The following is a 24,447-nucleotide window of genomic DNA, read 5'->3' on the forward strand; positions in this document are numbered from 1 at the left end:
TATGTGCCATTCCACATCACCCTTTGTGTAACTTCATAAGTTTTACTTTTGAGAAAAGAGTTCCCCAAACTATTCTAAAACAAGTGAAGAAAGAGTTTCCTTCCTGAGGGATATTTGAGTTAACGGAGGTAAAAGCTAATTTTCCCCTTCCCTAAACTCCACATTCAACATCATTCAAGCTGAGAGCTACAGCAAACTCCTGGCATCACATCAAAGCAGGGCAGGCGTCTGCCTCGCTTCCTCTCTCTCTGCCCCCTTTCCTCCGTTCCCTCCATCTCTGGATGTGTTGGACCAGAGAGGGAGGAAGGGAGGCAGGGAAGCGACCAGGAGGAGGGCTTTGTGTTGTAATCAGATGGGGCCTGCTCCTTAGACAACACTACTGTGATAATTCAATTCAGACTAGATGCTTGGAGTGGGTGCTCAGTATGGGACTAACTAAAACAAGTGAAACACGGTGGGACAAGAGATTTTATTGATAAACTTGAAGTGCTGAAAAAGGCAGGAATTTCAGACAGAAATTGCACCTTTTCATCAAGGAAGCAAGAGTTAAGGTAACATTTGCTGTAGTTTAAGACAAGTTGTCAGCCTACGAGACAGCTGAGCCAGGCACTGTATCTAGCGTGGTTTACTGTATGTGTTACAAGAGGAGCAGAATCATCAATGTGATCAGTAAAACATTTTCTGGTGGGGAAGGGTTCAGCTGAGAGGCCAAACTGCCTGACAATATTCATGTGGATGAAAGCTGAGAAGTCAGTAGGTGATGCAAACACTCAGACATACTGTACAACTACATAATGAGTAAATTAGCAGCATAGTGAAGCAAGATGTAAGAGGGTATTTTATTTTAAAAGAGAAATTGAGAAGCACTCAACATATTAAAACATCTTTGCCATCTAGTCAATCAAGCTTAAGTGATGCTCTTTAAAATAATTCATTTTAAAGACAAAGTAATACAGACAGAATATGAGATCCAAACCAAACAAAACAATTATTCAGATTCAGAAGAGATTCAACTTTTTTTTTTAAAGTGTCCATAAAATTCCTAAGCTCAACCCGACTCGCCAAAACAAAAAGTTGTATAAAACATTTAAGTACTTCGCAAAATACATAACCTTTACAAAATGTTCTTTTTTTTAGTTCTTTAAAATCACTGTAAAATATTGGCTGGTATTATAGCAAGAAACCAGGAATTTTAATGTAGAATAAAAATGACAGAATGGGCTTCTGCATTTTTTACATCAGTATTATTCACATTATGTCATGATCAAGTCCTCCACTGCGGGTGTTACTGGTCTGATGGAGCCTCTGACTGGTGTATTGCACATGGCTGCTCCTCTTCAACCTCTCCTCGTGACCAGCTTATGTGCTGAGATGAAGATGCACACTGGTGGCCATGGTAACCAGCAGCGCCACACCATTGAGATGCAGTCTGTCCTGAGGTACCCACACGTTATTCTCAGGTGGGAACCAAGGCATAAACCATATTTTAAACAGCCCCCATTCCCACCTGGGCTGACTTAAAAACAATGCACTTCAGTTCACAGACCTCCGTTAAGCTAATTCACTCCAATGTCTTTCGTTCTATGACATATTATCAACAAATGTTGCTCATATTTTGCAAATATAAAAAGAATTTGGTTCCATTTAACAGGTCCTCCACTGCAAAAAAGCCCTCAGTATCGGGGGAGAAGATTTCAAGAATACAGGTTACGGTACAAAAATGTGGTCCACGTTGAATATCATTGAAACATGCATGTTTTTCTGTTGATGTATTCAAGCTCATCGCTCCCCTACCTACGTGCCTACCTGCCTACCAACTAAGACCCAGCCGTCATGGCTTTCCCTTCACACTTAAGTACACATGTACCATATCGCCTCTTGACAAGACTGAGTGGATTCGATTCAGTTCTACACATTCAAAGACCGTCATACATTAATTAGCACCTTTGACCAACAACGCAGACGGAAACCATCTACTGTATCTATCCTCTCAGGACTCCACAGGAGAGGTCTTTCAGAGGCCTATAAATCTGCCTGTGACAAATGATTGTTGTTTTTTGTCTAAAGATCATGATCCTCTCATTCATAAGCAATGGCCAAATGACGAACTGTAGACAGCGAGTGATGGAACAATGACAAGAAGAAACAAACTTAATTCACAGCTGTAATATTGTTTGCTGACAATAAGCTTAACAGCAATCTCAAATGCGCTAACCAAGAGCTTTGCATTTGTTAAGGGATCAGTGGGAGATACTGTTAGAGCATGTAAACAGAAGGCAGTTGGGTTTGAGAGTGTGATGAGCTCCTTCCAATAGCCTGAGGTTTGCTCTATTCTATAGACCGCTCGTGACCAGATACGATGGTTCAAACCAGAGCCGAAAACACTAGGCTTAAGGACGCCTTCCACCTCCAGAACGTCGCTCTATCCTTCCTTAATATTTACCTGTGCTGCAGAAAAACAACAAAACACAACTTAAAATAAACTCTAGGCACTGTTGATTTCCAAGGCTTTCTGTTGCAGATAGAGAAGAACATTTTTAGAAAACAAAACACTTAAAAATAAGAATCAGAAAGTGATGGTTTCTGCATACCAAACACTTAGAATTCTCCTTCATTTAAATATAGTGGGGTCCTCCAACACAACCCAACAGACTAGCAGCTCTAAGTCCTGCAGTGGAGTGGCTGTATGGATTTGGACAGTTATTCAGTGTCTAAGTGTGGTGAAGTTCTCAAGGTAAGTGTCATATCAGTCTCAAGCCTGTCTTTCACCCTCCTTTCCCTTCCGATAAACCAAAAAACAGCTCTCCCTCAGGCCATAATTTTCTGGGGGATCTCTATGGAAGCCTTGAGGAAGATGGAGTTGTCTCTGACATAGTTCCTCTTCTTGATCTCTTCGTGGGAGATGAACTTGGGGTAGCCAAAGCCCAGGGTGCTCTCGTCCAGCGAGTTGCGGGTGCTGCATGGTTTCTGGAAGTTCTTCCAGTTGGGGTCAGGATTGAAGGTCTCTGTAATGTGTTGGGGCTTGGACAGCGACGGGTCGCTCTGGTCCATGATGGAGAAGGTCACCTTGTAGGAGAAGGGCCACTCAAGCAGGTTGTCGTACTCCCCTGGCAGTACCCGGATGTAGATGGACAGGTGCGAGCCCTCCCCACTGCCATTACCATTGAGAAACGCAGACACCTGCAACTTGTAGCCATAGCGATGGGTATAGAAGGGCGGGCTGAAGAACTCATGGTTGTTCCGGAGCTTGGCCTCCTGGAGTTTCCGGGAGTAGTCGCTGAGCTTCCAGATGAGCACTCCATCGTTGCTGACTGACAGCTCCTCCATCTCCCTCCGCAGCTCCAGGATCTCCTGCCGCTGGCGCCCCACCAGGCTGCACATCATGGTCAGGTGGGACTTGGTCGTGTCCTCCAGGTGACGACCGATCGCTAGTTTTGGGCACTGCAAGGAGAGAGGAGAGACTGGTTAGGGAGAGGTCACTGTGTGTAGCAAGGAGGGTGAAACTCTGTATAGAAATGTGTTGTGTTTAATAATGTGGTACAGTATGCACATCACACTAAATTGTTTTGTCTGTTTGAGTTTCACATTCAAGCTTCCTACAGTAAGTGAATGTTGTCTGTCTGCTGATCAGCTGCTCTTTTGGGAGCGCTGCCATACACATTTGTGTTTGGTGTACTGAACATCTGCACTCTTGGTTGGACTCTCTCGCCTGATGCCTTCGTGGTCAGGGAGAGAGTCATTTATGCATTTGACAGACCATGTGCATTGCTTTGCACTGAGCTTTCCAAACCTGCTCCCATTTCAAACTGAAGGACAGAAGCTGACAACACAAAGCATGAAGCCTGTTTTCTCTGACTCTGGGAGCTCTCCACATTTTCTCAGATTGACGTCAGTTTCAAAAATAGACCTAAATACGCTGTCAGAGCGGAGGAGAAGTGTGACTCTCATTAAAATAGAGCCTAGAGGCACAGACGGGCAGACAGTGATGTATGTTGGAGACAATCATCGCTTTGGACATAAGTTACTGGGTTTCAACGCCACCGGAGCATGAAGCATAATAATCCAAATATAATTTTGGAAACATGCACACAAAACAACCAGAGAGTGGAAAAATGATAAAAACCTGATGTCAATAAAGCAGTGGGCAGTAATGAAAAATCTAACTACACCTCTTGCAAGAAGCTAGAATCAAAGTTATTCTCAATGAGGGTCTGAAATAATAAAAAGCAGCTAGATCGCAGCAGGTCAGCCTTACCCTGTGTTTGCAGCCAGCATCTTTGAAGGGGCAGAGGATGAGGGCACTGCCACAGTTCTCCTTCACGTGATTGGCCAAGTCCTCCCGGGCAATGTTGGGGGTCCCACACTGGTTTGGGCATGCAACTGGAAACCGAGGGCAGTGGTACTGATGGTTCTGTAGGGCAGAAAAAAAAGATACATGTATTATTTAATTTATTACATTATGCAGAATCACTGTGAGTGATTAAAAAATGTTGTGTATCATATTGAACAAATGACTGTCTATTAAAATGTATGAATAGGATAAACAAGTTGATTATGGAGCAGATGTCTGCATCATAAAGCATGTGCTCTGAGAGGGAGACATGATGAATAAACTGCGGGTATGAGAGAAGAGGAGAGTGGGAGTGGCTGGCCAGCCGCTGGGCCTGAGAACAGGATGTGTGCAGAGACAGGTGCTGCCGGGGGTGGACGCAGCCAGCACAAACTACGGGCTGGCACAGAGAAGTGAGCACCATAGAAGCCAGTGTTCATGCAACCATGGGCCCAGTGCCATCCTGCTCTACAGAGACTGAGAACCCTCCTTCATCCAGGACAGACTGCACTGTTCTTTCATCACACACAGTCAAATAGGGGAAGGACTCATAACAACCCTCCAGAATAAACCTTCAAAACACTTCATTCTCACAGGTCTGAGTTTGGGCACCAATTTAGGTCTAGCCTTCCAATACAAATACTACATTGATGGGAAAGAAAATGTACCCATTAATCACGTGATGACAAATGTGATTGTAAAACAAGACACGCAGGAGGAGAAGTTCTAGAGCTTGTTCGGTTAGAGGAGGTGTGTTGGTGTTGTTGACTAACCTGGATGGTGTCGAAGACAAACTCCTTGCCACAGTACTTGCAGGGCTGCGTGCGTTTGGGACACTCAGCCAGACTGTGCTGGGACAGGAGCCGACGCATCATCCGCGCACCACACTTATTCTCACAGTACACACTCTCCTGGGGACAAATACCCTGGTGGTTCTGGGAGAAAAGACAGGACACACAAACAGGTCACAACACAGCAGTGACATCACAACCTGCAAAACTACCAGCAAAACTACCAAGCTTTCAGCGCAGTTCATCATAATTGTGACTCTTTTCAAAAAGCTAGGTGTATGTCGCACGTCCCTACTTCACAGGAGAGGCATTTTAATGTATTTTGAAACATTCTTATGAAAATGTGTTTTATTGGCAGAAATGCCTTCTGGAACATGTGAACTTTCATGTGCCTTAATAACAAACTTGTATGCCATCTGTAAATACGAATACAATTGTTAAATTACGAGCCTAATTGGTTTAGCCACAGAAAAAGTCATGAACCTTCCTGCTAGCCATGATTAGCTGAGATAATGGATGGGCTGGACAAGCCGAGAGATTAGTTTGTATTGGTCTGCCATGTAGCATGCTTCTGTCTAGAACATGAGCTGCTCAGTATGTGTAGATAATCCTTGCTACTGTGGATTTTTTTAAAGATATCATGGAGAACTGCAAAAGTGTTGCTACTGCTCTCAACATTGCTTCCCTGAATTTAACAGGAGCTATCGACAAAGATCAGTGGGAAGAAGTTGTGACGGACTACTTTCTGGAGGACGATCATGCCATGCTGAATCTCTCTGACGATGAGGAAATCCCTGATTTAGTTAAAAACATTTTTCATTAAACCAGACATTAGAGTCTTCTGATGACAGTGATGGAGAAGAAACGGTGATCAACAGTGTTGTTGTCACGGAAGAAATTTACCAAGTTTTGAAATCAGTGGAATGCACGATGGAAGCAGAGTACTGTATGATTGCAAGCTAGCTAACATTGAACCTAGTTGGTTAGCTTTAGCTACCTGCAGATTCATACATGGTGGCCATCTATGCGTGGGGCTAAGGCTTAAGAGGGTGTGAACGATGCTGAATGGGTGTAGACAAAAAAGAGCTCTCCAGTAGGTGTACCAAAACATTCAAGGGCCATTTTCTAAAAAAGTGGTGTTACAAGTTGATCAACTTTCAAAGCAGAATTACTTTCCCATTGTTCCTCAACTGCAGTGTATGATACACCATTTACTAGTTCGCAGTGTCTACTTTTATACAATGTAAAAAACACCATTTCAAATTTTGCTACATAAGACCGAATCGAGGTGGTGGGTCACAATTGGTCAGATAGAAAAAGTAATTGGTATGCATCAAATGTATGATCCCATTGCCACTGAAAATTAACAAATAATTATCCTATAAAAAGCTTGAGCCATGGTGGAAAGGCCACATTGGGCCTGTATAAAACAGAAAGGCCACATTGGGCCTGTATAAAACAGAAAGGCCACATTGGGCCTGTATAAAACAGAAAGGCCACATTGGGCCTGTATAAAACAGAAAGGCCACATTGGGCCTGTATAAAACAGAAAGGCCGCATTGGGCCTGTATAAAACAGAAAGGCCGCATTGGGCCTGTATAAAACAGAAAGGCCGCATTGGGCCTGTATAAAACAGAAAGGCCGCATTGGGCCTGTATAAAACAGAAAGGCCGCATTGGGCCTGTATAAAACAGAAAGGCCGCATTGGGCCTGTATAAAACAGAAAGGCCGCATTGGGCCTGTATAAACCAGAAAGGCCACATTGGGCCTGTATAAACCAGAAAGGCCGCATTGGGCCTGTATAAACCAGAAAGGCCGCATTGGGCCTGTATAAACCAGAAAGGCCGCATTGGGCCTGTATAAACCAGAAAGGCCGCATTGGGCCTGTATAAACAGAAAGGCCGCATTGGGCCTGTATAAACAGAAAGGCCACATTGGGCCTGTATAAAACAGAAAGGCCGCATTGGGCCTGTATAAAACAGAAAGGCCGCATTGGGCCTGTATAAAACAGAAAGGCCTCATTGGGCCTGTATAAAACAGAAAGGCCACATTGGGCCTGTATAAAACAGAAAGGCCGCATTGGGCCTGTATAAAACAGAAAGGCCACATTGGGCCTGTATAAACAGAAAGGCCACATTGGGCCTGTATAAACAGAAAGGCCACATTGGGCCTGTATAAAACAGAAAGGCCGCATTGGGCCTGTATAAAACAGAAAGGCCACATTGGGCCTGTATAAACAGAAAGGCCACATTGGGCCTGTATAAAACAGAAAGGCCACATTGGGCCTGTATAAACAAAGGAGGGTCAGCCTGTAAACAGTAACAGAGGTGTTAGTTAGAGGGAGGAAGGCTAACTTTAATCGTGAGACACTACTTCTCATGGACTGAGAGAAAAGCACACAGTATGAAATGTGCACAGTTCTACCTCGCTCCCCTCACGCCAACACACATTCTTTCTGAATACACTGCCACCTTCGAAAGCGAGAGTAATTTACATAATGGGCATTCTGGGGTAGACAATACAAAGATTTCTATTCACCAGGTTGTTTACTTGTAAGTGCTACCCTGTAAAAATATACAAACACAATTAAAAAGTAGGTCTCTGTTTATTGTTGTTGTTTACCTCATAGGCCTCCCCGGTGAACTCGTTGCCGCAGAACTCGCACTTGACCTTGCGCTTGGGGCAGTCGTGCTGCAGGTGGTCGGGCAGGTCACGGCGCGTCAGCTTGATGGAGCAGCGGTTGGGGCAGGGGATCACATTGAAGGCGCAGGTGGAGAAGTGGCCCTGAGGGTGACGGAGGGAGGGGGGAGAGAGGAATGTGTCAGCAGCCAGACACGCAGTATTTAGCATTTAGCCAGGCTTCAGCTAGCAGATAACACAACACGACACACTGGAGGCAGGAGACACAGGGCTCTGGTCACAAAGGAGGTGGCTTAGACAGGAGGAGCAAGGGAGAGGATGAGATACTGTAGAGAGATAGAAAGGTAAAGCAAACAAAAAAAAGATAAGAAAGCCAGGCAGGCAGCTACTGACCTGGAGCTGCATCATCTGTCCGGTCCAGCGACAGCCCTCCTCACTGTGGATGCAGCGGATGGGTAGAGCCAGGATCTGCTGCTCTAGCTCTGGGTCAGGGTAGATCTGTAGCCATGACACAACCATGAGGACATGATCAGCACTGGCTCACACTGGGAAAGATACGTCTTGTCCAGCCCATCTCCTGTTTCTGTAGCATGAGGCAGGTTGATGTACAAGTACACCCCCTGGACAGGAAGCTAGTCTGTCGCTGGGCCCAAATACATCTCCTTAATGCTGATTATGCTACGGGGACAGAGTGGGGGTATAGTAGCCACACCAATGGCAACACCCAAACTAATATAGTGTGTGACCGAGTAAGACAAAGGGTGTTTGCAGCAGTCTAGTGATGATTATCATGTTGATGCCCAACTGAGTGTATTACTAATACAATGAAGCCTTGACAAAGAGGGTCTGAGTGACCAGCAGCCAAACAGCAGAGTTCAAAGTACTAGTCATGGACATGTGACATGAATAATGAATGAATCAGTCCCACAGGAATATTAGGAATAACAATTAAACTTCTGTGAACACAAGAATATATACTGCAATGTTTATGGAATTATAGTTCATGAAATGTTGAAAACATCAGAGAGAGAATTAGAGTGAGGGAGAACACCCCATGGTCACTGATCAAGAAGGATGAGGTCCTTCTCTATCCAATCAAGCCAAATCCACTCCCTACAGGACAGTATCCTCTGGATTTACAGATTTAGGCCACACACAACCCATGTGAGGCCACACACAACCCATGTGAGGCAGCACTGCATGCATCTCCGTCCCTATGGTGCCCAGGCTACCTTTGTCACATGAGGAGAAAAGGAACTTCCTCAAAATGTCAAAGCTGTCCCTAAAACAAATAACAGCTCAACTGTCGTCACACGCCGTCATACAAGAGGAAGTCTCTTTCTCTATAGGCTATGAATCAAAACATTGAGATACTATGGTTTTACCATAGCCTAAATACTATTTATACATAAATAAGTACACTGTAAATGTTCATGGTCTTGGTACCCTATTAGAACTGTAAAAGTCAGAATTGTAAGGTAGGTAAAGGTAAATGTGCAGTGGAATTAAAAAGGGTCCAGTGAATAATACATTCGAACCAAAAGTAGATCTGAGGTAAAACTTTTCACTCTCCTGACTTGGCAGCCTTTATTGGTCCATTAACTTACATGAACTGTTATGTCATCGCAAAATAAAAGCTGTGTGCTACAGTAGTTTAACTAGTGTGGATGATTTATATATTACATTAACCATGCTGTAATGAACACTGCCTTCAAATCCCCAAAATACATAGCAGAGAAGAGTTTTGCCATCTGAAAGGAGCACAGTACTATGGCAGATAATTGGTGTGTGTGTTGGTGTGTGAGCAGCCGGTGATGTGTGTGTTGTGTTTCAGGTTGGGTACTATGACAGCAACAAATAAAGAATAGCCTATCTGTGCAAATGGACCAATAAAGCAACTATTGTGCTACAGAACAGCACTGTCTCTTACAATCTACTGCAGCATGTACCGCAGCATAATAATGCATGGTGAGTGATTGAAGCAGATAACCACAATACTATTTCCTACTGGAAATCACATGCGCTGAGCCAAGATGACAAAGAAACCAAATCCTCTAAAGTAAACCTTAACGTTCCCTCATTGTTCCTGCCTGGGAGTCTGCGGGGGACTGCAATAAAGACCTTTTAATAACATTGGCCCTGGCGGATCAGGGAACTAAAGCTCTTTGGAGTGCTAACTTCGACTCTGTCTGTCTGTGTTTTGGAAGAGTCAGTCAGCTGCAGTCTCATAGCAGAACCCATCCCTTTGCATTACTGACATTCTGCTTCCTCTCTGACAACAGGGACATATTTGAATGACATGTTGCACTGCCTGGGTGAAATGAGAGCATTATTAGAATTGAGCTGTGTTCAGGGGAGGGCAAGGACAGGGACATAGTGTAACGAGCTGTACCCAGGGAGCTGGTCTGTGTCCCAAATGGCACCCTATTCCCTATATACTGCACTAGTTTTGATCAGGGCTCACAGGGTTCTGGTCAACAGAAGTGCACTATATAGGGAGTAGGGTGCCAATTGGGATGCATCCCTAGTCACCAGCAGGGGGTAATTTACAGGTGACTGGAAGGCTATGAAGGCATCAGTAAATAACAGTGTCTGACAGATGTACAATGAGCACATCCTCACTGTGGGGACCCATGTACTGCTTCTCTGTCGTGACTACAGTCTCCTTAAGTGCTTCGCTAGCAGTCGCAGTTCAGCACCCACTGAACTCACACTCACCACCTCACTGGATCGCTGCCTCTGAACTCCTAACACACTTTAGCATGCTAATGTTCTAGTATAGAGCATGATGGGCCTACTGTATGGGCAATTCTTTTATTGATGGAAAAACTAGCCAGTGTACAGTAACTGAGATGATGAATTAGTGACCAATGGTATTTTTATTGCTTTGTTCAGTGTTAAGCTTGGGGTACTCTCATGCACAGAGCAGAATTAAGTCCTTATCCTTTCGCTGCACACTGTGGCACAATGGAGAAATCAAGTTTGTAAGAGAGTGATTCTTTCATTACGAATAAAGACTGTCACCATCTTTCCCCCCAGTACAATCTGATTAAATGCTTAAAAGAAAAGATGGAGTAAGAAGCCAAAAGGTGAATTAAAGAGATTTAGATGTGGTATTCTTTCAGTGGAACCCGGATGAAGAGGTTTAGGAGAGCTACTATTTTAGTGATTTGAAGGCTTTTGCCTCCCTTTTCTAACAGATCAACCCAATACCCTGCTTTTCTCCAGCAATGCAATACTTAAAACATTTAAACACAACCTTTGACTTTGGCTGCTAGGCTGGAGAGTGTTATTACCACTCCCCAGCCGTTCTCCGGTTGTGTAATAATGTCTGCTCATTTGTTTTTCATGGGTACTGTATTAAACTCTAAAACTTTCATGTCGACCGTAGTGTGCGAGAGTTTTGTGCATTGAGAAACGGACCGCCATCAAACCTGACATTCCAAGGGGAATGAGTAGCCTGTGGTCCTTCATTAGCACAATTAGTGGGAATATACTAGGATGGCTAGCTAGCTGCCTGAGCCCTCTGTCTGTCTGTTGGTCTAAGGGTCTGGGGCAAGGGACATGGTGATTCACGTGTCCATGCTGTGTCTAAAATGGGACCCTATTGCCTATATAGTCCACTATATTTGGTCTAAATAGTGCACTATATAGGGAATATAGTACCATTTGGGTCCCTTCAGATTCACATTTAAAATAAAGCCTCATCTCAGCCTGACCAGGACATTCATAATTAGTGTGTTGTATGGGTAAGTTACTGGGTAGCCCAGAGACATCAGAAAGTGAGGGTGAATTATGTTGATTGGGGCATGGTTGTAGGCTTAACTATGGTTGTAGGCTAAAGTATTGCTTAACTGGCACAGATCATATTGAAACTTGAATACGCATGTGAGAAAGTGGGTAAGAGGGTTTTAACCGTACCTTGGCATAGTCCAGGGGCAGCTGGTCCTCTGGGCACTTGAAGACCCCCTCACTGTAAGACACAAGAAGGAAAAGACATGTTAGTTGCCTTCAAAAGCATCACCACCCCATCTCTGCTCTCACACACCCGTCCCAACCACACTGCACTGTACAATAAAGCCAGATGAGTTTCTGAGCCACTGGCTTTTATGCAGTTGCCCTTTCATCTTCCCTCCCTCTAGGGATTTATTTCCACAAATTCAGTTTTATTACTGGACAGGAAAAGAGAGCACATTAGAACCTGAACTGTCTATCCATAATACATTAAGGGCTTCTCTCGCTCACCCCCACCCCCGCCCCTCTCTTTCTCTCTCTCATGTCAAAGGTGTTCATTTTTACCCCTATTTTTGAAGGCAGGGGGATGACACACTGAGCGTGTGTGAAGCGGCTGAAGAGGGTGGTAAAGCCGGGTCTTTCTACCCTCCCTCAGTAAATATTGATTGCTGATTTGCCAGTGACGCTGGTGGCTTGGCTGGGCGACTAGCTGCTGCCTCTCTTTGTTCCTCCCTCCCTCCAGCAGCAATACAACCCAAAATAAGATCTCTGAGATCTCTGGGTTTATCACACAGGCAGCACCACAAAAAAACGAATTCCCTGCCCTGATTTAGAGGCCTTTTACCAAGGGGCCAGATGAGCTGGGTGGCGGTGGCCCTCAGGTAACAACGCAGCACGTCCCCAGTCCTGATGTCACCATGAAATATTCACTCTGGTAAATAACGGAGATGACGTCACTGCAGTACTATAGGCAGTCAGGCAGGCAGTGGGCTCACTGCGTGCTGAGTCCATAGATCTACTGTACAGCAAAGCCAGTCAATCAGTGACACAAAGAGCAACTTTAAAAGGTAATCAGTGGCTGACACACTTTTACATACAGAATCGCGTGACAATGTCGCAGGTCAGATGTCAACAGCGCGCTGAACGATCGATAGACGAACGGGAAATCCACATTCGATGTGTGCACCCTTTAAAGAGATGTGTCGGTAGTGTAGTGGTGGGCTGCTTGGCAGCAGGCCCCCTGCTGAGCCATAGGGGTGGCTGGGTCAGGGATCAGGAGGATCAAGAGGGTCAGTCAGTCAGTGACATGAGGATGTACATCCCTTTCGTCGTGGCCCAGTGCACATACATGAGATCGCAATGTCATTATCATAGGCCGCAGACAGACAGGCATGTTGTTGCAACAATGGCCATATTGATAGAGGTACTGTAACACAAATGGTGAAATGCTCCTTTGCTTTGCATACATTTTCATTGCCCACGGGTGTGAGAGAGACTAAAATAACCTCAGTGTTTTGGGTTAAAGCAACAAGGCCCTGAAGCTCCATCTGTCATACTACCATGTACTAGGTAAACAACAGAAAGACATCTTTTAATGAACAAACTTCTTATGACCTCTCCATTCTCCAAAGTACATTAATAGATTAATGGGAAAACAAACAGCCCGAAGGGGGCAGGGAGGGCAGTGGTCTCTGCTCCCAGGGTCCTACAATAGGTTCTTCCCAAATTGCACCCTATCCCCTATGTAGTGCACTACTTTTGCACTATTTAGGGAATAGGTTGCCATTTGGGATGCACACAATGTGCCTATTGACCAGGGCCCTTGTTACCCTGTAGTCTAGTTGGCCTCAATGTCACCTGACAGAGCCTGAGGCCAATGGGAGTGGACCAGAGACCCAGGGCCTTGTGATGTTGGGACACATGATCAATGATCACCCTGCACTTTGCCCTGGCTGGAATGCCTGGCCTGTCTCCCCAGCTGCTGTGGAATCAGCTGCACACAGAACAACAGACCAGAGGGGTGACGGGGAGATAGAGATGAGGGAGGTGAGTTTAATGCATTACGAGACAGCAGTAATTCCAGTCCATTAGGGTCACTCTGTCAGCAGGGAGCTGGAGAGCAATTAATAAACAACAATTGCAGCTTTAAAACCCCCATTATTGATCCCCAGGGGAGAGAGCCCAGTCAGCAGAACATCTATGTACTGTGAAATCATTTACTCATCTCCGTCATTCGAGCCTCATCTATTTGTTGTTGATGATAAGTTTTAGAGCCACAGGGCCGGACTGCATGACGCAGAGCTGTGGGCTACATCCCAAACAACACCCTACATACTGCACAATTTTTTTTTTTACCAGGGCCCACAAAAGTAGTGCACTGTATAGGGAATAGGCGGCCATTTGGGACATGGGGATGTGTAGTGACTGTTTCCCCATATAGAGGAAGGAAATAGGAACAGAGAGAAAGGTGCTCCTTGCTGGACTAGACAGGGGAGATGTAAGCAGTGCAGGAAAGCAGGGTTTACAGCTAAAGACCTACCCAGACGGCTCCTCTGCTCTACCTGACACAGAGGCAGACAGGCGAAAAGAGCATCGTCACAGGCTGTCAGGATGATTCCCTCCCTGCTTCGCAGAGAAAGACCTGCAGCCACACATTCATCTGCTTGGCCCGCTGTTCATAATGCTACCCGACTCTCCAGCCAGCTTGTTTGTGGAGCTCACTGCCACTTTGTGAATGCACATTAGCAGAGAGAGGTGGGGGCATTGGAATAATAATAGCTTCTATACAAGTCTTCCCCTTCGTCTTCCCCTTCTCTTGACAAACCATTTCTATGACTACTTGAAGGCCTCCTTACAGTGGAGTAAGATTGCACTAATTACCGTTCAATGCCCTTGACTACTTCAATGCCCACCTCTAATCACTCAGCACTGTGCAGCTGTGAGAGGATAAACAATATTGTAACACTGAAAAAAGAGAAGTCCTTTGCATACATACAGTACAGCCTGGTCACCCGCAGGGTCCTTGCACCCTGTCCACTTGACTCACAAACCAACAACACTACTGATACCAACAGCTTCACTACAACTAGGACACAGTTTCATGGGAGAAAAATACGTACCTACTAGGATACACAGGGCAGAGATAACAGTGCCTGACTTGTACAAATCAATGATTATACAGGCTGATAAACCACAAACTAACCAATCACTCATTGTTGGGGAAGCACTGCAGACAGAACAGCTCAGTAACCACATACATGGAACTCTTTTCCACATCAAGTAACTCATGCAAGCAGTAAAATTAGAATTTAAAAAATAGATATAAATTAGAGGTCGACCGATTATGATTTTTCAATGCCGATACCAATACTGATTATTGGAGGACCAAAAAAAGCCGATACCGATGAATCGGCCGATTTAAAAAAATATATATATATTTAATTTATTTGTAATAATGACAAATACAACAATAATGAATAAACATTTATTTTCACTTAATATAATACATCAATAAAAATCAATTTAGCCTCAAATAAATAATGAAACATGTTCAATTTGGTTTAAATAATGCAAAAACAAAGTGTTGGACAAGAAAGTAAAAGTGCAGTACGTGTCATGTAAAAAAGCTAACGTTTAAGTTCCTTGCTCAGAACATGAGAAGATATGAAAGCTGGTGGTTCCTTTTAACATGAGTCTTCAATATTCCCAGTTAAGAAGTTTTAGGTTGAGGTTATTATAGGAATTATAGGACCATTTCTCTCTATACCATTTGTATTTCATATACCTTTGACTATTGGATGATCTTATAGGCACTTTAGTATTGCCAGTGTAACAGTATAGCTTCCGTCCCTCTCCTCGCCCCTACCTGGGCTCGAAACAGGAACACATCGACATCAGCTACCCTCGAAGCCACAAAAGCTGTGGCCCTATCAGAGCAAGGGGAACAACTTCTCCAAGTCTCAGAGCGAGTGACGTCAACGATTGAAACGCTATTAGTGCGCACACCGCTAACTAGCTAGCCATTTCACATCGGTTACACCAGCCTAATCTCGGGAGTTGATAGGCTTGAAGTCATAAACAGCGCAATGCTTGAAGCATTGCGAAGAGCTGCTGGCAAACGCACAAAAGTGCTGTTTGAATGAATGCTTATGAGTATGCTGCTGCCTACCATCGCTCAGTCAGACTGCTCTATCAAATCATAGACTTAATTATAACATAATAACACACAGAAATACGAGCGTTTTGTCACACCCTGACCATAGTTTGCTTTGTATGTTCTATGTTTTGTTTGGTCAGGGTGTGATCTGAGTGGGCATTCTATGTTGTGTGTCTAGTTTGTCTGTTTCTGTGTTTGGCCTGATATGGTTCTCAATCAGAGGCAGGTATTAGTCATTGTCTCTGATTGGGAACCATATTTAAGTAGCCTGTTTGGTGTTGGGTTTTGTGGGTGATTGTTCCTGTCTTTGTGTTTGTTACACCAGATAGGGCTGTTTTCGGTTTTTCACGTTTCTTGTTTTTGTATATTGTTCTATTTTCATCTTAATTAAAGATGTATCAAAATAACCACGCTGCGTTTTGGTCCGCCTCTCCTTCAACAGAAGAATCCCGTGACACGTTTGGTCATTAATATGGTCGAATCCGGAAACTATCATCTCGAAAACAAAACGTTTATTCTTTCAGGGAAATACGGAACCGTTCCGTATTTTATCTAACGGGTGGCATCCCTAAGTCTAAATATTGCTGTTACATTGTACAACCTTCAATGTTATGTCACAATTCTGACAAATTAATTACGGTCTTTGATAGGAATAAATGGACTTCACACAGTTCGCAACGATCCAGGCGGCTCAAACTGCTGCATATACCCTGACTGCTTGCACGGAACGCAAGAGAAGTGACACAATTTCCCTAATAATTAGAAATTCATGTTAGCAGGCAATATTAACTAAATATGCAGGTTTAAAAATATATACTTGTATATTGATTTTAAAGAAAGGCATTGATGTTTAAGGTTAGGTGCAACGACAGTGCTAAATCATCACCCGTTTGGCTGGGATTCGATGAGAAATTAACAGGCACCGCATCAATTATATGCAACGCAGGACACGCTAGATAAACTAGTAATATCATCAACCATGTGTAGTTAACTAGTGATTATGTGAAGATTGATTGTTTTTTTATAAGTTTAATGCTAGCTAGCAACTTACCTTGGCTTCTTGCTGTCCTCGCGTAACAGGTAGTCAGCCTGCCACGCAGGATCCTCGTGGAGTACAATGTAAGGCAGGTGGTTAGAGCATTGGACTAGTTGCAAGGTTGCAAAAACGAATCCCCGAGCTGACAAGGTAAAAATCTGTTGTTCTGCCCCTGAACAAGACAGTTAACCCACCGTTCCTAGGCCGTCATTGAAAATAAGAATGTGTTCTTAACTGACTTGCCTAGTTAAATAAAGGTGTAACTTTTTTATTTTACTTATTTATTTTTATTAATACATTTTTTTAAATTGTATTTTTTTAAATTATTTTTAAATCGGCCAAATCGGTGTCCAAAAATACTGATTTCCGATTGTTATGAAAACTTGAAATCGGCCCTAATTAATCGGCCATTCTGATTAATCAGTCGACCTCTAATACAAATACATCTTATGGAGCAGCGGGGACTGTGAAGCAGCACAAACATACGCAATATAATACACACTTGTACACATTGATTTTGTGTTGTAGATATGTGGTAGTGGAGTAGGAGCCTGAGGGCACACACTTAGTGTTCTAATGTTTTTAGAATTGTATAACTGCCTTCATTTGGCTGGAACCCATGTAGAATGGGGATCCATAATAAATACAAATAGCGTGTTTAATATAATCAGCACATTAAAATGTCAATGGGTTCCCATCCTTTCCCTGGCTCTCATATTGTGAGAGTAGCCTAGGCTCCACAGCTGTTGTGCTGCAGCACAGGGAGGCCAACATCAGATCCAGCAGGCCCCTGGACCAAAACAGCAGAAGGCCAGATGAGTATGCCCCACACCTAATTACATGTTCAAAATCACCCCACTTATCTGGTTAGACAACAGCCTTCTCCCCAGCTCTAATTAGGGGCATTTCCCAATTCCCCTCCATGAGTGAAAGTCCTCCCCCCCCAGCATTACCCTAGTATTTCCCTGGACCATCCCCCACTCCCCAGACCCTAATTGCACCCCCTCTCTTGCCCTCAAAACCTCTTGTAGGCCCGGAGAGCAGATTAAACAGCCATCCATTGAGCCCAGTGATAGTGATGAGGACTGAAGGTCACCCTCCATATGCCTCCTGATAGGCAGACGGCCACTGAGAAAAAAAAAGACAAAGCCCCCAAGTTTGGTTGGCCTGCAGAAGACTGCAAACGGCCTGTCAGGGACAGTACAGTACAGCCATCACACACAGAGAAAGAGGAGATGGCTCCTGATGGCTGCTACCTCACCGACTGAGGCCTAAGAATGACCCTGAAGCCTGATCTCTTGACTACCAGGGAGACCCCTGACCCTGTTTACAATAATAGAGGGAATGGCTGTGGAGAGCTAAACAAACACCTCTCAGAGGAGTTTGAGAGTTCTGGAAAGCAGGACGTCTACGACACATTAACATCCAGAAGAGAGTTTTACTATTACTGTGAGAGGTTGTATGCATCCCAAATGGTACATTATTAACTAAATAGTGCACTACGTTTGACCAGGACCCATAGGTCATTTGGGACTCAGCAGAGGTCTTTTCAAACTCAGATCTCATCAAGAAAATTGACTGGGTCGTCTGGCTAGTAACTGTATCAGGCCTGGCTTGCTGGTCTTCTCTGGAAGCTTACTCTGAGGTTTTATGTTCATCTTCATGCCAAATCATTTTCTTTTCAAGTAAAGAAGTGGATTAACTATGCTACACAAACAAGATCTTAAATGCCACCAGTTCCCTTTATTCAGGCTTCCTGGCTTTCAGTCTCCCAGCTGATCCCAATTCCATGCTTCTGCTGCCAGAATGTTGGGAGAAAACAGGAATCTTGTTTCATCTCAGCAGGAGTTCCCTTAATCTCCCAAATCCAACAGTTTTTTGTATGTGTATATGAATGTGTATGTGTGTTACAACTCACATCAAATTATCAGCCTGTAGTTTCCAACAGTAATGAGACTGTCATTATAACTGCCCTTTACAAGTCTGCCTGTTGACAGACTAGCCTCCTGTCCAGGAGGTGTACTTGTACATCGAGCTGCCTCACGCTACAGAAACACAATCCTAAAGGCCATTCTGTATTGGATAATATAATATATACACAATAAACCTATCCTGTGCAATGCTGAAGGGGAGAACATTTTAACACTTGCCAGTTAAATGAAATGACCGGTCGTCAACTACATGTTCTGTTGTTTATACGATTCCCAGTAGTAGCATTTAGAGATAATTAAAGGACTCTCATGCAAAGATGAAGAGCCTCTAACACATTTGACTAAATATATTTTTATTTATAGAAGAGGCAAATGAGATTAGAGAAGTGATCCGAAGTATAGGCCATATCCACATGAGTGAAGAGGTTGGTAGGACAGTGCAGGGAGAGTCATTAGGCAGTGACCGGGTGAAAGAATGCCCCCTAGCCAAAGAACAGTCAGAATGTGCTTCCCAAATGGCACCCTATTCCCTATAGTGCACGATTTTTGGCTAGCTATTCCCTATAGTGTCCTATTTTTGGCTAGAGGCCTATAAACCCTGGTCAAAATAAGTGCACGATATAGGGCAAAGTGTGCAATTTGTTTTGACGCAATCAGAGGGATCTCCTGGATGAGGAAGAAGGTGGAGGACATGGGGTGAAGCAGGTGTTTCTGTCTATGGAACCAGATACGATGAGAGGGTAATGTTCCCTACTCCAGCTAAATGCTGACTCAGTTTACAGCCTGGACAAAGGCAGGGTTTGCATCCCAAATGGCTGCCTATTTCCTACATAGCGCACTACTTTTGACCTGGACCCATATGGGAATAGGGTGCCACTTGGGACACAGGGAGGCTCACATCAGCCTTGTTCTTTGTCCCTGGGAGTAGAAGGAACTACCTCCACTTTCTCTATGCATGAATGACATCACCGGTTAACTCCTCACTGGTTCAGAGAATTCTGGAGTTTAGTTTACTGTAGCATGACGACTTGTGTGAAATTCCACACTTCTGAAAATGAATCAGAGATGAGTTAAATGGAGTTCAACAGGATTATGTTGTGCAGAAACCCATGACCTTTGATAGGCCAATCATATCCTTAGGGTTTTTGGGATAAATCCAAACACAGTTTTCTACAGTACTTCACATGCAGCAAGGAAGCATGTTTGAATCAACATGCTGTGAAGTTTATTTTAGTGTAATTTAGTTGAGTACAAACATCTTGTTATGTTTTGACTTTTTGTAATCAGGGTTTGATTGACTGATGCATAGAGGACATGCTTGTACAGCAAATGTCATTTGTAAAATCATATCTGACTCACATCATTGGTGTTTGCAATGTCTATGTCCAGTGAGTGACAGCTTAATATGAACTGACCATGTCTGTATATCTGAAGGTCACAGACATCAACAAGAGTTGATTCAGCCTTATAGGTATTAGGCCTAGTTCCTCAAGATCCAGTTTGGATCTACAACCTACGTTTTCTGTATCTACTCTAAAAACAGACAGACACTCTTAAGACTTTTCATGAGTCTTTCTACTGTTGCTCTTAGCAACATTAGCACAACAATAGCACAACAATAGCACAAATGATGCAAGTGGAGGAAAGCCGACTAGGCCTCATACAAATGTGTGGGTAGTTGTCTGGTAGCGTTTCCATGGCTCTCTTGCTCCTCCTGCTCTCTCCAACATACTGTAGGTGTCCCAAATGACACCCTATTCCCAACTGGCACCCTTTTCCCTATATAGAGCCATACAGACGCAGGTATTGACAGCTCTGTAGAAAAATGCACAAAGATGGAAGTTGTTTAGATGCAAGGGACGACACGATGTCACGCCACTTACGTAACGACATTCATTTTTCTTGGCAGTTCTCCGAACACATCTGTCAGCTAATTCACACAGTCCTGGCACGTTCAAAGGTTAGCGAAATATCAATTTGTTTTTCAAATGCCATCTTTGTTTAACAGCACTAACGCAGGCAGTTGTTCAAGGGTAATACTGTGTTAAAGTATATTTTCCAAGGGTTTTAGAATTGCAATAGTGTCAAAATTAAGCTTTTGGATCCTGCTGTGAATTGCATGCATGGCAGCAGCTCTTTTCCCCGAGTAGAGCTTAGGGGAACAAGCTAGCACGTCAAAACTGACAAAAAAAATGGGCAAAGCTATGTTCGCTGACATCCTTGTAAGAAAAGGAACAGACGGCTAGTTCTTTGACTTTTATGATATCAGACGTCTGTTCTGAGCCACAGGCAGTTCCCCGAGAATACATAATGGAATAGGATCTGCACACTGTTCAGGGGGGGATTTGAAGTGGTTGATCGGTTTGAATCCAGGAGCGTCTGCTCTACACCGTTAGGATACACTGTGACTCATAGTGGCACAGCTCTGATGCAAGTCGACTGTGTTCCGGCGTAACAGAAAACACTGACTCCCAAAAGCATCCAGCCACCTGCCAGAGCACAGAGGAGAGGGGGAACGGAAGGAGGGAGGGTGAGAGGGAAGGATGCAGCCACCTGCCAGGGCACAGAGGAGAGGGGGAACGGAAGGAGGGAGGGTGGGTGAGAGGGAAGGATCCAGCCACCTGCCAGGGCACAGAGGAGAGGGGGAACGGAAGGAGGGAGGGTGAGAGGGAAGGATGCAGCCACCTGCCAGGGCACAGAGGAGAGGGGGAACGGAAGGAGGGAGGGTGAGAGGGAAGGATGCAGCCACCTGCCAGGGCACAGAGGAGAGGGGGAACGGAAGGAGGGAGGGTGGGTGAGAGGGAAGGATCCAGCCACCTGCCAGGGAACAGATGAGAGGGGGAACGGAAGGAGGGAGGGTGAGAGGGAAGGATGCAGCCACCTGCCAGAGCACAGATGAGAGGGGGAACGGAAGGAGGGAGGGTGAGAGGGAAGGATGCAGCCACCTGCCAGGGCACAGATGAGAGGGGGAACGGAAGGAGGGAGGGTGAGAGGGAAGGATGCAGCCATCTGCCAGGGCACAGAGGAGAGGGGGAACGGAAGGAGGGAGGGAAGGATCCAGCCACCTGCCAGGGCACAGATGAGAGGGGGAACGGAAGGAGGGAGGGTGAGAGGGAAGGATGCAGCCACCTGCCAGGGCACAGATGAGAGGGGGAACGGAAGGAGGGAGGGTGAGAGGGAAGGATGCAGCCACCTGCCAGAGCACAGATGAGAGGGGGAACGGAAGGAGGGAGGGTGAGAGGGAAGGATGCAGCCATCTGCCAGGGCACAGAGGAGAGGGGGAACGGAAGGAGGGAGGGTGAGAAGGAAGGATCCAGCCACCTGCCAGGGCACAGATGAGAGGGGGAACGGAAGGATGCAGCCACCTGTCAGGGCAAAGATGAGAGGGGGAACGGAAGGAGGGAGGGTGAGAGGGAAGGATGCAGCCATCTGCCAGGGCACAGATGAGAGGGGGAACGGAAGGAGGGAGGGTGAGAGGGAAGGATGCAGCCACCTGCCAGAGCACAGATGAGAGGGGGAACGGAAGGAGGGAGGGTGAGAGGGAAGGATGCAGCCACCTGCCAGGGCACAGATGAGAGGGGGAACGGAAGGAGGGAGGGTGAGAGGGAAGGATGCAGCCATCTGCCAGGGCACAGAGGAGAGGGGGAACGGAAGGAGGGGGAGGGTGAGAGGGAAGGATGCAGCCATCTGCCAGGGCACAGAGGAGAGGGGGAACGGAAGGAGGGAGGGTGAGAGGGAAGGATCCAGCCACCTGCCAGGGCACAGAGGAGAGGGGAACGGAAGGAGGGAGGGTGAGAGGGAAGGATGCAGCCATCTGCCAGGGCACAGAGGAGAGGGGGAACGGAAGGAGGGAGGGTGAGAGGGAAGGATCCAGCCACCTGCCAGGGCACAGATGAGAGGGGGAACGGAAGGATGCAGCCACCTGTCAGGGCACAGATGAGAGGGGGAACGGAAGGAGGGAGGGTGAGAGGGAAGGATGCAGCCATCTGCCAGGGCACAGATGAGAGGGGGAACGGAAGGAGGGAGGGTGAGAGGGAAGGATCCAGCCACCTGCCAGGGCACAGAGGAGAGGGGGAACGGAAGGAGGGAGGGTGAGAGGGAAGGATGCAGCCATCTGCAAATTGGGCTCAAGTCTCTGAGACACCATAATCCATGGTTAAGTGTGTGAGAGGAGGGGAGACTAAGTTTACTCTCCCTCACAATCCCTGTTGCCATCTCATTCCATCAATGTGACTGTGCTATTGTTGCCATCTCATTCCATCAATGTGACTGTGCTATTGTTGCCATCTCATTCCATCAATGTGACTGTGTTATAGACATGGAGTCTTCATCAGGGGAACCAGGGCCTTAGAATCTTCACGTAGCCACAACTGCCAACCCAGCAGACCTCGCGATATGAAACCCTTTCTTGTCGACTTTGTATTTTTGTAATAGTCAATCGTTTGAAAATACTGTCAACTGATTTGTTTTATGGTTTCCTTGAACTCGCTTGAACCGGCTAACCTTGACTGGGGATCTATAGCTCAGCTGGCAGGGTTATGTGCTTCATTGGGTTTGTAATGAATCCTCTTCCAATGGGAAGGACTGCATACAAGGGTGGATTTTACTTTTCTGTTTAGCCTACATGTACATGGATGGTACTTGAATTAGATAAATACATTAGTAAATGTAATGTATTCATGGCTCTAAATAAAAAAATGTAATTGCTACCAACTTAACAATGTTAGGAGCGCCACATGAAATTTAGGAGCAACAGAAAAACATATATATATATATATTTTTTTACATTGATTGAGATACAAGATATATTGGGCCTATATGAATTCTAGCTACTTTTGAAGCACATGTTGTGCCCTAGAAACTAATATGTAACACCGCAAACACAGTTTATTATAAAAGCTAAAATGTTGATACAAATACCTGTCATTGAAATTACAAAGTCATTTGTGGAATATTATATTTCTACCTTGTGTAAAAGCACTATTTTCCTATTGAGATGCATTACATTGAAAATTGTACACTGTCTCTTTAAAAACGTCAGGTTTTTGATGATGTCATTAATTTATTGCCATGATCAAAGATGATGGATATACTGACAAGATACATGTCTCTCCGCCCTAACAATGGGAGTCGTTGTCCACAAAGCGGCATGGCGGTCTGTCTAGCTCCTGCCTATGCTTTCTTTTGATTGGTGGATACATCTCATTATTGTAATCATTTTTTGAATATTCGATGAGGGTTTTTGACGTGAACCACCTGTATTCAATGGAGAGATGCTATGCTACTAGCCTCATGCCATGAATATGCATAGCCATCTCGTAGTGCTGAGCGGTTAGTGCTTATTGAGGTCGGTTCAATTATTTAAAAAATAATCATGGTAACACAGAATAAAACAATGAATAAAAGTCCCATGAAGGTAGTGACTGCCCATTACTGCTTATCACTTAACATAACTTTAATAAAATATTTCAGTTGTGTATATTACATTAGTTTTATTTGATGACTTTATTATTTAATTCCAAATCATCATCTCTATAGAGCTGCTGCCTATGCTGTCAGACAAAATCACTATTTTAGTAGTTCAAAGTTTTATGTTTTATTTATTTCACCTTTATTTAACCAGGTAGGCAAGTTGAGAACAAGTTCTCATTTACAATTGCGACCTGGCCAAGATAAAGCAAAGCAGTTTGACACATACAACGACACAGAGTTACACATGGAGTAAAACAAACATACAGTATAAACAAGTCTATATACGATGTGAGCAAATGAGGTGAGATAAGGTAGGTAAAGGCAAAAAAAAAGGCCATGGTGGCAAAGTAAATACA

At 44.8% G+C, this 24,447-nt stretch overlaps 1 protein-coding gene across 1 annotated transcript in view; it reads right to left on the reverse strand.

The window, feature by feature from the left end:
• Positions 1-820: 820 nt before the first annotated feature.
• traf4a (tnf receptor-associated factor 4a) overlaps positions 821-24,447 on the reverse strand; it is a 45,636-nt gene continuing 22,009 nt past the window's right edge. Inside the window, exons 2-7 of the mRNA XM_029672512.2 lie at positions 11,683-11,734; positions 8,155-8,259; positions 7,744-7,905; positions 5,104-5,265; positions 4,256-4,411; positions 821-3,441 (exon numbers count right to left, since the gene is read on the reverse strand). Of these exons, the coding sequence (XP_029528372.1) occupies positions 2,809-3,441; positions 4,256-4,411; positions 5,104-5,265; positions 7,744-7,905; positions 8,155-8,259; positions 11,683-11,734 (1,270 nt within the window). The 3' untranslated portion in view covers positions 821-2,808. The remainder of the gene's footprint in view (positions 3,442-4,255; positions 4,412-5,103; positions 5,266-7,743; positions 7,906-8,154; positions 8,260-11,682; positions 11,735-24,447) is intronic.

The sequence above is a fragment of the Oncorhynchus nerka genome, linkage group LG11, assembly GCF_034236695.1.
Source record: "Oncorhynchus nerka isolate Pitt River linkage group LG11, Oner_Uvic_2.0, whole genome shotgun sequence".
In the NCBI taxonomy this organism is placed as follows: domain Eukaryota; kingdom Metazoa; phylum Chordata; class Actinopteri; order Salmoniformes; family Salmonidae; genus Oncorhynchus; species Oncorhynchus nerka.